General features: G+C 39.0%; 1 protein-coding gene across 11 annotated transcripts in view; it reads left to right on the forward strand.

Annotated features, from left to right (window-relative positions):
- TENM2 (teneurin transmembrane protein 2) overlaps positions 1-14,511 on the forward strand; it is a 716,795-nt gene that overhangs the window by 72,320 nt on the left and 629,964 nt on the right. For all 11 annotated transcript variants that reach the window (XM_079964734.1, XM_079964747.1, XM_079964745.1 and 8 more), the window contains exon 2: positions 5,152-5,448. In XM_079964734.1, coding sequence (XP_079820860.1) covers positions 5,223-5,448 — 226 coding nt within the window. In that variant the 5' untranslated portion in view covers positions 5,152-5,222. The remainder of the gene's footprint in view (positions 1-5,151; positions 5,449-14,511) is intronic.

The following is a 14,511-nucleotide window of genomic DNA, read 5'->3' on the forward strand; positions in this document are numbered from 1 at the left end:
GGCGTTGCCTTTTTATCCAAGATTGTCATGGCTTGCTTAATGGTGGCAGCATCTTTGAGCAGCATCTTCCATTGCGGAAATTGCAGCAGCGCCCATATGAAATTATATGTTCATCTAAATAATCCTCCACACAATTGTCAATCACTCATGATCCTGATGGCAGCTCTACCTGCTAACAGGGTGATTTAACAATGCCACAATTACGTGTGAAACAAAATATTAAAAACATTGGTATATACTGTAGAGGGAATGTGCTGTGCTGTCTTCACTCGAAGCAGTATAACATACTGGGGAATACATGTGCTTCCAACAGCTACGTACTGGATGTCTGAGGACGAGAGTCAGAGAACTTGAGTCAAAAAATGTAGATTAGATCTATGTACCTGCAACTGAAAAGATTGTGTGTGGGGTTTTTGGTTGGTTTTTTTTATTTTAAAAAGTCATTTATACATATCTGATTTTTAGAAGTCAATTTAGACAATCAATTTAGACAGTCATGGTCAAAAATTGTTTCTAAAGTTGTTGCTTAATCGAAAGTATTCTCTAGTGATATGAATCCATTATACAAAATTGTTAAAGCATGCTTAACAATATTGTGTTAATTATGCAATGATAAATTATTTTATCTACCTTAACAACACTGTAGCAGTAGATAATTGTTCTTTTTATGCAAGAGGAAAGTATTTATAATTTAACAAAGACTAAGAACTTTGATCATAATGACTGATTTCTTTTTTTACGTAACCACTAAAAAAGTTGTAATAAATGTGATTCTAGTGCACAGGACATATTTTCTATGTAGCATGATAAAAATCAAAAAGCCAGAGGAACCTTGTAGCTAACAAATGCACAGAGAAAAGCAACTACCAGTCAGAACTCATGTTAAACCTGCAGTTTAACTACTGATTCTAAGTCACCTGAAGTCATTTATAGTTCTCTTTCGCTGTTTACTTTATTTCATTTATACTGTAATTCATTCTCAGTTTTACTAGCTATTCTATGTATCCATTTTTGCTTTGTAACTCATTTCAAACTACTTGACATGGACATGAATGTGGAACATTTTATTGTCTCTGTGTATTCACTAGTATAGACTGTGCTGTACAGTGGTACCTCGGGTAACATATGCTTCAGGTAACATATGCTTCAGGTTACAGACTCTGCTAACCCAGAAATAGTACCTCGGGTTAAGAACTTTGCTTCAGGATGAGAACAGAAATCGTGCTCCGGCGGCACGGTGGCAGCAGGAGGCCCCATTAGCTAAAGTAGTGCTTCAGGTTAAGAACAGTTTCAGGTTAAGAATGGACCTCCGGAACGAATTAGGTACTTAACCTGAGGTACCACTGTAGTGCCTAAATGGAAAGGAGAGAAGGCAGAATGAGGAAGGAAAAGAGGAGGGAAAAGAGAAAGATGGAGGAAGTTTACTGAGTGGAACATAGGAAGGGAGAAGCAGTCTTTATTGGTAGATTAAATTCAAATAGAGAGATTCATGTCCCCAGTAAGGTTTTTACTGGATAATAACATGTGGAGATTGGTATCCAGGTGGAAGAGCCAAGAGAAAGTCAAGCTGTTTTGGAGTAAGTGGCCATATTCAGGAATACTCTTGAAGACTGCCAAAATGCCAGAAAAGGTGAATCATGCATTCCCAGGCTGCACTGAGGGTGAAATGCAGAGCAAGTGCCTGGTCAGGAACTCTGCTTTCAGAACTTGGACTCTCGGCTCAAGTATTCCTGAGGACTTGATTCTAAAGGTTAGCACATGGTTTAAACATAAATTAGGATACAGATTGCAAAATTAGTAGCTCAGAAGCAGGGCTCTAAGATACATGGCTAGGCACAATCTAAGGCATTGTCGCAACCTTACACCCTTTTCAAGGGTGTGGTAGGCACAGCCATTCTCTTGGTTCTCTTCCCAAGCAATGGGAGTGGGCAAGCAAGCGAACACCCCAAGTAGGCTGTGTTGGCTTGTACAGCTGCATTTGATGATGCACCCTTGGAGATGGGGCCTAAGTTTGCCTGGCCAACTTACTATCTGACTCAGGGTCTTGCATTTTCCCAGTTGCCAGGGCAGCCTTCCTCTCCAGTGGCAGGGTGACAGCTGGTTTGTTCAACTCTCCCTCCTCTCTTGAAACATACGGCAGCATGTGGAGAATGTGGTCTCCTAGGGGACAACCCAGACCCTCTCCACCAACAGATTCAGTAATCTCCTTCCATTCCTCCTCTCTCTTTCTGACAGAATGTCAACCAAGAGTTTTTTTCGACACAAAAGCGGGTGGACATGTCAAGGCTACTTTCTAAAAAATTTATAGAAGATGCTGGATGGGTTCAATGTTCTATTGTTATGTTGCTCACCAAAGAAGTGTGGTGGCAAAACTTTAAATCATCTATGCAACAAAAAACCTTGGGCTGGACTAGTTGATACCTATGAATATGATGTCATATAGTATTTATCAGTTCCATCTTTCCACCTACAAGTGATCTAAGGCCTTTAGCTGATCAACATTCTATGATGTTTTAAGTGTGTTTGTTTTTTCATTTTTATATATTTAAGTTGTGAACTGCCTTGTGATCTTTAGATGAAGGGGGATACACAAATTTAATTAATCATCATCATCATCATCTGAGGGTGGTGACCTGGGTACTCCCCATGCCCTCTAAGCAAAAAGCTTCCCCCATACATATACATTTCTGTGATATTTAGACTTCCAAGCCTGAAGCAAAACTTCCAATATTGGAAACACATACTGAATACTAAAAGTATGCTGCCCGTGTGCTTAAAGTTATGCACATGTATATAAATTTGCCTAATATATGCAGGCTGATGGTTTTTACAATTGTAACACTGCAGGCTTTTAAGTAAGTATCTTATATTGGTTTTGGGTGTGTGTTTTTCCAGAAAACGATAGGTATTTGGTTTTCTATTGTTCTGGTTTTTTACCTTGTCTCATGGATTCTCACATTTTAAAAAAATAAACTTGTTGTGATTTTAAGAATTCACAGATTGTAATATACATGTGGGTGTCTTCAAACATCTGGTTCTCCTGGTTACCAAAAATTGCTTCTTTTCAGAGTGATACTCTGAAGGGGGGAAAAGAACATCAAATGCTTCATGGTTCATGTAGCCTGCTCTTAATCCTGGCAATCAGAGGAATACTGGTTTCAGGGTGTTGGCCGCACTTTTTCTATAGCTAAGCTAGAAGCCATCTGTTGGCTTATCTTCCGTATATTAGTTATGTAAATCCAGGGATGTTGCTGCTGCCATGAATGCTGCAAAACTCATTTCTACCTGGTCTAGGGGTCGGGGCCCATCTCATCCTGAACAGCTAAAAGAGGCTCCTGGGAGGCCAATGAGACATTGCTGGAACAACTCTTGGTTTGTGACAACTGGCTAAAATATTTTAAAATGTTTCTAATTTTGGTTCCTCTGAGTTGGTGTTGGTTAAATGTTTAGTTGGAGTTGGTGGTTATTTTAATTTGGGTATAACTGTAAACTGTTTAGTGTTGTTGTTATTGTTGTTGTTGTTGATTTCTATTGATTTCTTGGTTTGTTTGTTGCTTGTATAGGATATTTTGTTTTTTTAATGTTTGATTTGTTGTGGTTTTATATATGCTGTAAGCCACCCAGAGTGGCTGGGGAAACCCAGCCGTATGGGCAGAATATAAATTTTAAAACAAGTTATGTCTGTCAGGCCCATAAAGATTCAGAGGTTGCAAGAGATTTGGGAATGATGTAGTACAGAGATTGCCAACCCAGTGCTCTCTTTTTTATTTATTTCCAATAGCAGGCACTTCCTTCACCCATGGAGGAGCTTTCTGAATGTGTGTGCTCAAGTATGTTCTTGCTATGTGTGTATTATTGAGAGATATCCACTTGGGCTGAGAGAAAGAGAGCGAGATATCTCTTGGTGTGTGAGAGTTGGAGGGGGGAGGAAGCATACATGTACATGTGATCTGTAAGAAAGGGAGGGGTGTATGTGCTGTGTGTATAGTCTGTGTGAGAGACTGAGGGATGCATATGTGAAGTATGTGATTGTGTGTGAGAGAAGCGTGTGTGTCTGTGGTCTATATGTGTGCATGTGCTCTGTGTGTGTATGTGTGTGAGAGAGAAAGGGAGAGAAAATGTGGTGTGGCCACATTGTATATTTTTCCTAGTACATGGAAACATTCCCTGTTTACCAACAGCATCATTGTGTGCATGATCTGCACAATCAGGACACATAGGTGACTTCCCACAACAAGCATGTGATTAGAGGGAGTAGGGAGCAGCAATGATGGCCCTCTGTTTGTGTGTGATGCCATGCCATCCACAGCAGCTATGATAAATTATGCCTGTCCCTCCATGGTACATATTTTGTGTTATGGCCTGCTCCCATGAGTGCCATTTTGTAACTGACACCTACAGCATTTTCTAACAATTAACCCCTGATGTAGTAAGAGAGTTAAAAAATGCTTAGGCTGTGATCATAACTAGACTAAGGGAGCAATCCTAAACTGCTGAACACCGGTGGAGCTTTATGGTGGGTGAGAAAGCCAGTTGAAGAAAAAAAAGTATGATGAAAAAGGGAAATTATGAAGGAATACTAAGGAAGCATTTGTGGTTTTTCTGAAACTTGCTTGTATAGCATGTGAATCTTAATGGTTCGTTCTTTAAACTTCACTGTGTGCTTCATTCTAATCTGCACACTTCATATGATGCTCTACATTTCAGACCCTCCTGCAGCTATAAAAGGAAATACTGTAATTAAAGCTGTTTCCAATCTGTTTTTCTGTGTGTTGTTGCAGAGCATGAGCTAATATCAGAGTGTCAAAAGGACTGTCATGTTGTTATCAGTGTGCATGCATAAATGAAAAGATTACAGCAGTTTGTTTTATCATCAATTTTTAAACTCTTCAATAAAAACATAGTTTTAATAAAATATAACTCATGCAGTTAAATCAAATTTCTTTCATTTGTTTCCATTAGGATCAATTACCCATATAGGTTTTTTAAAGCAATTGAAATGCTTTGTTGGCTGTTGTGTCTTTTTCACTTTAGTTTTCTAAGAAAGTGAGAAAATGTGACTTTACAGATACACACAGATGCGCGCACACACAAACAAATGTATATTTAAGTCATCACTTTATACTTAAGCATTATTTTTATTTCTTGTAGGTGGAAAAGTAACCAGTCTCTGCCTTAAAGTTTTACATCAGTGGGAAAAAGTTTCCTTTTCTCTCAGAATTATGGATATAAAAGATCGAAGGCACCGCTCTTTGACAAGAGGCAGGTGTGGAAAGGAATGTCGCTACACAAGTTCATCACTGGACAGTGAGGACTGTAGAGTGCCTACTCAGAAGTCCTATAGTTCAAGTGAGACACTGAAGGCTTATGATCATGACACCAGAATGCACTATGGAAATCGAGTTACTGACCTAGTTCACAGAGAGTCTGATGAGTTTCCAAGACAAGGTATGTTCTAAGACACTTTTTTTTTTACTTCAACGATACCATTACAGCACTATATTTAAGTGTCCATGCAGTTACTCTGCATTTGTATTGGAAGATCTGTTCAGTTGTGATTTGACATTCAAGTACAAAATTCAGTTTTCATTGTGAAGTGAAGTGGTGAATATGTTAGCTTTGTCATATTCAGAAAGCCTTTCTAGATTTCTCCTTTTAACATAGAGGTATTAATAATTATTAGTATTAACCAGCTGTCATGTTGTCATATTTCTGGAGAGGCCCACATATTATATCCTTGTGATATGTCACTAAGGTTCATTACAGGTATAACAGAGACATTTTCACTACTTATTTTTTTGTGGGACTAGCATTACTGATAAGATGAGTAAAACATTGTGATTAACATTTGGTAATCATTACCTATGAGGTACTTTGTAATTTATCCCATATTTCTTACTGAAGTGAATTGAAATGTGGAGAATGTACACTTTTCTCTGACATAATTTTGTCATTGCATAAGCCTTACATTTAATTTAATTTAAAAATGGAGGGAGAAGACCCATCTAATTATTTTCAAGTTCATTAGTAGTTTGTTAGTGCCTCACACAGAATCAAAAGCCCATGTTAAATTTTAGATTGACATAAATTCTTCACATGAATGTGTAAACTTCCTTTGATAACCTTTTTCCATTATAACAAAAACGATTGAGAGAAGTATCTTTACATGTTGTTTTTACTTTGCATACGTTTCTTTCAATGTTACTTTAAGTGACAATTTATTATGCTTCTGTGTCTTACCCTTTTCAGTGTGTGAATAATTCAAATACAGAAAAACATAGCCCAGACTTGTGATATGAAAAGTTCCAGAAAGTCTGGCTATTAAGAGATAGTTGCATTCCTAAGGCAGGCATAAATGGTGGGTGGGGAAAACCAGCACACTTTTCAAATGTCCAGTTGTCATATAGAATGATATTAAGTCCTATAATCCCTTTGTAAGTTTGATGTCAATGAAGTTATTTCTGTTGCTTTTCCTAGCCCAGAATGAATCCTAGGCAATACTTTTCTCAAAAGATTGTCTTCCCAGCAAAATTGATCCACAAGCATATATGGCTCCGTCTCATGGAAGAGTATTTGTTCAACATAGCTTTTAATTTTATCCTACTGTACAAAGCTAGAAGCACCTGATGCCCTCTAAACATGTTTTAAATTACTGTATGCATGTGCTTGGTTTGGATTGGAGCAAACCAAGAAATAGCAAGCAGTGAGTAGTAAGGAATGAGATAGGTTTTAGGTTATGCTATGCTTCTAATAGGTTGTGTTATATTCTGGATTATGTATGTTTTAATAGATTATGTCTGAATAGGATGAGAGTGTTGGAGATACGTGTAAATGTGTATGTGAATCCGGTCTTGGGTGTTTGATTTTCATTGTTGTGTATACTGTGTATATACGGACAATGACAATAAATTTATCTAATCTAATCTAATCTAATCTAGTGATAGAATTCCCTGTGAGGTATTTGTTGTTTCTTTCAAAATTGTTAAAATTTCTTTGGCACTATGAACGTTAAATCACAATATCTCTGTGCAGTAGATATATTCCCTGCCATTCTTCCAGTGAGCTAGGCATCTTAAACTGCAGAATAGAGACTTATCTAAGGACCCCAGTGAGCTTTACTGCTGAATCAGCATCTGAATCTGGATTCCTCACATTCAGGCACAACAGCGTACACACTTCTTGTCAATGGTCCTTGTGATGTTTAAGTTGTAACTATGCTTCAGCTGAAGAACTGTTGCTCAGGAAGTGTATTAATTATCCTGTGTTTGCATAGCTTCAAAACTGCAATAGGGTTCTTTGTTTCTAGATCACTGATTTTAAAACCTCTTCCCAACTTTCTTCTTCTTTCATGAAATTGCTTCAGCTTTCTTTTGGTATAAAATGGTTACCATCTTTTCTAGTTGTTGTGTACATTAGTTTCCCAAATACAATTATTTTCCCCTGGTATTATTTTTCTTTCCATATTTTGGCCTACTTACTATTTCTGTAACTACTAATTTACATTTCCTTGACTGTTTATTCCCACTTTGAAGTAAACAATATGTGTAGTAAATTAGCCTTGTATGAGTGTATTTTAAGGGTAATTGGATGCACTGCCAGAAAAAAAAAACCTGTTACTCTATTGTTCTCTTGTTTGTTGGTGGATCAAGTATACAGGTAGTTACTAGCGGTACATAAATATAGGTCTGTCCTATGTATAATTTGATGGAAAGGAAACACAGTTTTCAGGAAAGTTACAGTACATCTTGTAAACATTTTTTTTCCTTTTAAAAAGTGCATTTTATTGCTAGCAAAGTATTCTGAATTCTAAGTACACTGGAGTACTGCAGAATCACATATGTCAAGCTGGTAACTGCTGATTTGTGCCAACTGCACCGATTTGCCTCCGGATGCAGAATTAGATTTCAACAGAATAACTTGGAGTTTAAATGAGGTCACAAGATTTATTTACTGGAAACACTGAAATGGATTTATCAGGCCACTCTCTAGACATGAGGCTCATTCTATTAAATGGGGGCATTTGTCTGATTTGCTGGTGCACCCAATATTGGTTGTTCATGCAGTCTCCCTTTATCCACACAGGCCAAGAGCTTGCAATGAGGCTGCCCGTAGAGTATAATAATATCACAAGGGAAGTAAAAGTAAGGTTTTTGTTTACTATCTTTCTTCCCCAATTCATAACAGCATAAATCTATCTTGGAATAACGTCTTGTTAGCAACTAGTGCCTTGTTGTGGCTCAGAGGTCACAGGAATAGAATGGGCATTAGTTGCAATGGACAGATATCTATAGAAGTCATGAGAATTAGACCTTTTTCAATAGTTTCATGGTAGATCTGGCCCCGCTCCCGTGGGTGCCATTGAGCAAGGTAACACTAGATGGACTTCATTGCCTTGTGTGGATGCCATTGAACAAGTTAATACCTTGTTGATGTAATAATATGTACAGTGGTACCTCGGGTTAAGTACTTAATTCGTTCCGAAGGTCCATTCTTAACCTGAAACTGTTCTTAACCTGAACCACTTTAGCTAATGGTGCCGCCAGAGCACGATTTCTGTTCTTATCCTGAAGCAAAGTTCTTAACCTGAAGCACTATTTCTGGATTAGCGGAGTCTGTAACCTGAAGCATATGTAACCTAAAGCGTATGTAACCCGAGGTACCACTGCATTAGGTAAACACTGCAGAGCTGCAGAAAATTTTTATGCCATGGTCTCGTCCAAAACAAACAAACAAGATAGAGGCCTTTTTTTTTAAAGGGCCATAATTTTATAATAGTATTGGGAGGATTTACATCTGGATGCTTTACTTGAGATATATCTTAATTGCATTAATTTAAAGCAGAGAGTCGCTGCAGTGTTTTTGTACTTTGCAAGCAGGGAGTCTGTATAATATTCTGTATGACTCTAGGTAGACATAGGATATGACTAATTATCAGTGTTGTCATCATAATTTTTTCTCTTGAAGATCTGGAACAACTTGTAAAAGGTGTGAAGACTGACACACAATTATTGCAAACTACAGTTAGAATGTTACATGATCAAAAGCCCCATCTCTTAGCTGTCACATAAGTAAGTTATTACTGAGCACTCTTTTTTCACGTTGTAACCAAAGCCAATCTAGTAATCCATCTCCTCCAGGAATTATGAGGACAAATAGTATATGCTTTAAAATGTTAATATGTGCAGCCAACAAGGAATTATTTAATGATTTGATGAAGTCTTTTCTAATTTGTCATATGTGTTGATAAGTGTACAGTGCACATATTTATTGTACTTTCTTTTACAAGGAGGTCTAATTTCAGTGAAGCATAGCACAGTATCTGTATAGTATTGCTGTGTGGATCTTCCCTCTATTTTTCATATTTTTTAAAATAAAAATAAAATTCCCCAGTTGTTTTTCTAATTTAGTTTAGTGGCATTAGCTAAGAAAATGGCAGTGATCTTGATATGCACTTCAGTTTGTCATGACATATCTACTGTTTTTTTAAAAAAGTGTTCCCTTGCGATAGTTTAACCTTCTGACACAACTATAAAGTAAACTTTCATTCTTTCCATTTTCCACTATGGAGTGATAGCTACATAAATTAAAGAGGAACATGCATTCATAAAGCACCCAATTGAAAGTAATAACACAAATTCAAACAAGCTTTATCGGGGACTTGAAAATGAGAATTTAAATAGTAGCCCTCATGTACCCCCACCAGTGTCAGGTCTAGGAGAGGTCCCAAGCAGTAAACCTGATTCTTAAAGGATATGTAGCAACAAAAAGCATGCACATATCCTATTAAAGATAATGAAAGACTAATGAAAGACATGTCTGACTTGCATAGATTAAGCTTCAGGTCTTAAACTTATATCCAGTCCATCACTGAACTTAAATACCAAGGACTTCCACACATCTTTGTCTGTTCTGTTGCTGTATCTTCCTATAGAAATTAAATAATGTGGGGGACACAACAATCAAACTTAAAATAGATAATTTTGAGCAACACTCAAAAGGAAGCACTGTGGGAAACACAAGTGGCATCATCCCACTGATAGCATCAATGGGATATTGTGGGAAATTTAAATAGTGGCTATGTCAGAAGAATCGCAAGGAATTAGCTGCCCAGCACTCATCAGAACACCATGAAATAAAACGGTTTAAAAATGAGAGTCTGTGGCCTGAGGAGAGTCCAAAGGGCCTGTGTGTGGCCTTCAAGCCTGAAGTTTGCAACTCCTCATCTATGGGCTCAAGCCACTAGTACAGGGTTGCCATAAGTCTGGGGAAACCCAGACATCTCTTCTTTGGGGGGGGGGCAACATGCCCATCCATGCAGATTTTTACATTTTAAAGGAAATGTCCGGGGCTTGGGGGGGAGTTGGGGGCTTGGACGGGGCGGGCTGCTCTGCACGCTGCTGCCACTGCCAGCCTGAGCCAGGGAAAGAGGTGTGTGGGTGTTCTGCATGCTATGGTCACTGCCAGTCCAAGCCAGGGAAAGATGTACATAGGCGTAGCAGCCCCGCATGCCCACATGCCTCTTTGCCCAGCTTGGGTTATCCTCTTTTTTTGCTCTTCAAGATATGGCAACCCTACACTAGTAGACATTGACTACTACCATATGTTGTACTTGGGTAGTACAGAGGAATTACATTTTCATGTGAATAATCCTTAAAAGAATAGCAGTGTGTGTGTGTGTGTGTGTGTGTAATTAGGGATGCTGACAAAACTTTTCTGACTTGGTTTCCTCTAACCCGAGATACCAGCCCTTACATAAAAGTATGTGTGTTTGTATATATTGCAACAATTGTAGTTATTTAGAATCTGCTTTGCTGCAGAAAAAAATAGATACTCACATGCTTGTGACATGCAATTACATACATAGATTTCCCTTTGCTTGCCTGGGGAAAATGTTATGTGACTCAAAGGAGCCTGTTAAAATGTGTTTCCTGCTGTCCCAGTGTCACTCTTTCTTCCATATCTTCCTGAAATTGCACATTAGCATAGCTTGCCAAGATTGCTATGAATTCTGTCTTTTAAAAAACCCCACAGAAACCCCTTTTGTGCAAGGTTCAAATAAACAAAAAATAAACAGCTGTAACTGTTTTGTCCTAAGTGGTTGAATATACCATAATATTGATGCAGGACTGCCTGAAGACCCATTTGACTCATCTCTAGAACAAACTTAGATTAGTGGAGTTGACAAAGCAAATGGCATACAGACATTTAAATAAATAGCTTCCCATTCTTTACAAATACTTAGCTGTAAGTGTTTTAGAATGAATGCTAAAATACATATCTCTGAATGCAGACCATATTGGAAACTGAGATTTACTGTCCCAAAGAGTAATGCTTACTCAGCCGTCTGATGAGATCTGAGCACTAAACAGTTTGAGAGGGATGCATAAAACTGTTTTATTACAAGATGCTGTTATGAATTATTGCAGATTTCCTTATGGTATAATGCTGTTACCAAACAACATGCATGAATATTAGTAGTTTTATTTCTTCCTTGTACTTTTTTGGGGAGAATACTTGGATTATGGCTTCCAACAGTTTCCATGTATCCTCAGGTAATAGTCCGTATAGAGACCTCTGCTCAAAACCAAAAGGTGCTTTTAAAAATTTGGGTCGCAGTATGTGGAAAGCTTCATTTTTTTTTGCCCATGAAACTGGTATTAAATGGTAGCATCTCATAGGGATGGATGCAGAAAATAACCATTTTGCAACCATTAGTTGGTCTCTAAGGTGCAACTGGACATTTTATATATACATATTTCGAATGCGTCAGATCAACACGGCTACCTACCTGAATTGTTTTGCAGTTCATTTTGTGAAACATTCAGTTGTTGTTAACTGACACCCTTTCTATCATTTTTATTAACAGATTACAATTTCTGTTTAATAAATGCAAAGCTGAAAAGGGGCTTGTTATTGGGACCAAATTTTTTATTATGTAGAAGACGTGTGTGTGTGTGTGTGTGCACATTATTATTGATATAGTCTGATGGGACGTTATTACTTAAAATTTTAAAAGTGTTGCCCTGGGAGGCAGCAAATTTTTATGTGTGTTGCTCGATCACACCATCACTTCATCTAGCATTTTCAAAAGATAGTTTTAGTTTAAAATTCCCTTCTTTTCATAAGGGATTTTCTAGCCCTCCAAATTGTCGGGGGGGGGGTTTCCTAAATTTATTGTTTCTTGTTCCTGCTATCACTAATTAGCATAAGGTGGAGGGGAGGGGGGTTACTATTGGTTCTTTCTTTAATTCCCCATCTATCCTACATTCCCAGAGCTCTTTGGGTTTCTTCCAGAGATTCTTAATTCAAAATTCAAGATAATTTTTCATCTCACACTTTCCAAAAAAACCCTACAAGTTTTCTAGTGTGGAATCCTGGGACTGGAAAAGGGAAATAAATGGATCTTACCCAATATTTTGCCCTTAAGGCTCAAGCCCCTAAAGATGAGCCCACATAATTAAGATGATATTTAACTGCAACCAGAGCAATAATATAATCAAGCAGATAAGAGTTTTGTTGCCATAAAAAGGGTTCTGCAACAGCAGGGTGCTTCAGTTATCCAAACTGTGAAGAACTTGTGGGACTGCAGCCGTTTTAAAATGGCTAAACCACGCCCCCCCCCAGCCAGTCGGATTGGCTGGCTGGGGTGCATAACACAGGACCAGGACTCCAGTGACAGGGGGCCCGGCCACGGGCACCTGAGAGCACGGGAAGCGATTCCCGCTCACAACCCCTCCCCTCTGGGAAGAGGAGAGGCTTTACTGCAAATCTTGATGATCAGTAGTCAGAGAGGATGTCAGAAGACTGGAATGGGGGGGGGGAGGGACTTGAACACAATGATTCAGCTTTATCCAAATGCATGCCGTGGTCCCAGTCCCAGTGCTGCCCCTCCCAGTGCAGATGCTATAGCTAAGATGTAAAGGAACAAACATGACAAGATAACAATCTGAGATAAAAATGGCCATAACTTTATTGATTTCAGATATAGGTGTACTTTGGCTCAGGCATTGGGTGTATATCCATTTCACCTTCCTACCGCAGAGCTGAAACATTTTACAGCACTGTGCCAAGGATTGTGGCCTCCCCAAAATGCCAGTCTACCAGGGTGGCCATTCCCAGGCTGTCTCTGGAAGCTCTATGGCCCATCTGCCACACACTTGGCTTCTGGACAGAGAATTCCGCCTAGACCCCTCTAATAGGGTATCCTGAGTACACACCTGTTCTTCGGTCAGAATGATACCCAAATTACCTCAAAACCTTGATGACTAGGATTTCCACCCAGTGCCTTACCTGCCAAAGGTTGTGACATTTTCCTATGGGGGAGGCAAAAAAAGAAAAAACACAATGGGCCCAATGTGTAGTGGTTAAGAGCAGTGGACTCGTAATCTGGTGAACCGGGTTCGCTTCCCGCTCCTCCACATGCAGCTGCTGGGTGACCTTGGGCCAGTCACACTTCTCTGAAGTCTGTCAGCCCCACACACCTCACAGAGTGTTAGATGTGGGGGAGGAAGGGGAAGGAGAATATTAGCCACTTTGAAACTCCTTAGGGTAGTGATAAAGCGGGATATCAAGTCCAAACTCCTCCTCTTCTTCTTCCCAGCTCCCAATACGGCAAAACATGATTAAAACACATCACAATACAGTGCAGCATGAAAGGGGGGGAGGGTTTGCTCTCTGCTGACTATGCTGAAAGTGTCATGTGCAGTCAGATTTTAAGTGTAGCTAGCAGACCAGAGTGGATGCATGCACGTTCCGGTCTGCCAGTGAAGCGCCACCCTCTCAAGTGTCCATGATTAGGCAGTTCAAATTAGAGCATTTGATGGGCAATCCTGTCTTGCTATGTGGCCAAATGGTCTTCAACAGCCAGCTGTGGCCGCAGACACATGGAGTTGCCCCCAACATTGGGGGTGGGGTCCTCTTTGCGTGGGTATGATGTGTGTGCAGCCATGAATGCACATGCTGTTTTCAAACCCTGAAGAGTTTGAATGGGGTGCGGTGTGCTTATGTGTGCTCTGCTGACATGCGTAATGACCCAGAACACAGCCCCCACACAGACAGGGAGTTGCTTATACTAAGATGCAGGAGACAATGCCCACTTTTTATTTCAAATTTGATTTTTTATTAATATTTTACACTTTCATTTTGTAGTTGGATAGCTGTTTATTTAAAGTAAGTAAATATATTTTGGAGCAGAGAGTGATAGTCTACATACAATTACAGTACATACAATTACTGAAACAAATCAACAAAATGTAATTCTTCCATAAGAGTTGCCTGGAAGAAAACACCACTTACAGTTAGTTTGTCCCTGGAGAAGGCACAAATGTGACTTGTAAAGGGGGACTTAGCATCTTTTTAAAAGCTATTGAATCCTCGAAGAAAGCATACATTTTACATAGAAGTGATTTGCAGTATAGAGTTGACACGCTGATCAATTAGCTAGTAGAATGATCTCCCTCAAATATTCCATGATGCCAAGAATGCAACCGAATAAGTAGCTGCTCACAATTT

This window comes from Podarcis cretensis, assembly GCF_951804945.1.
Source record: "Podarcis cretensis genome assembly, chromosome: 2".
NCBI lineage: Eukaryota > Metazoa > Chordata > Lepidosauria > Squamata > Lacertidae > Podarcis > Podarcis cretensis.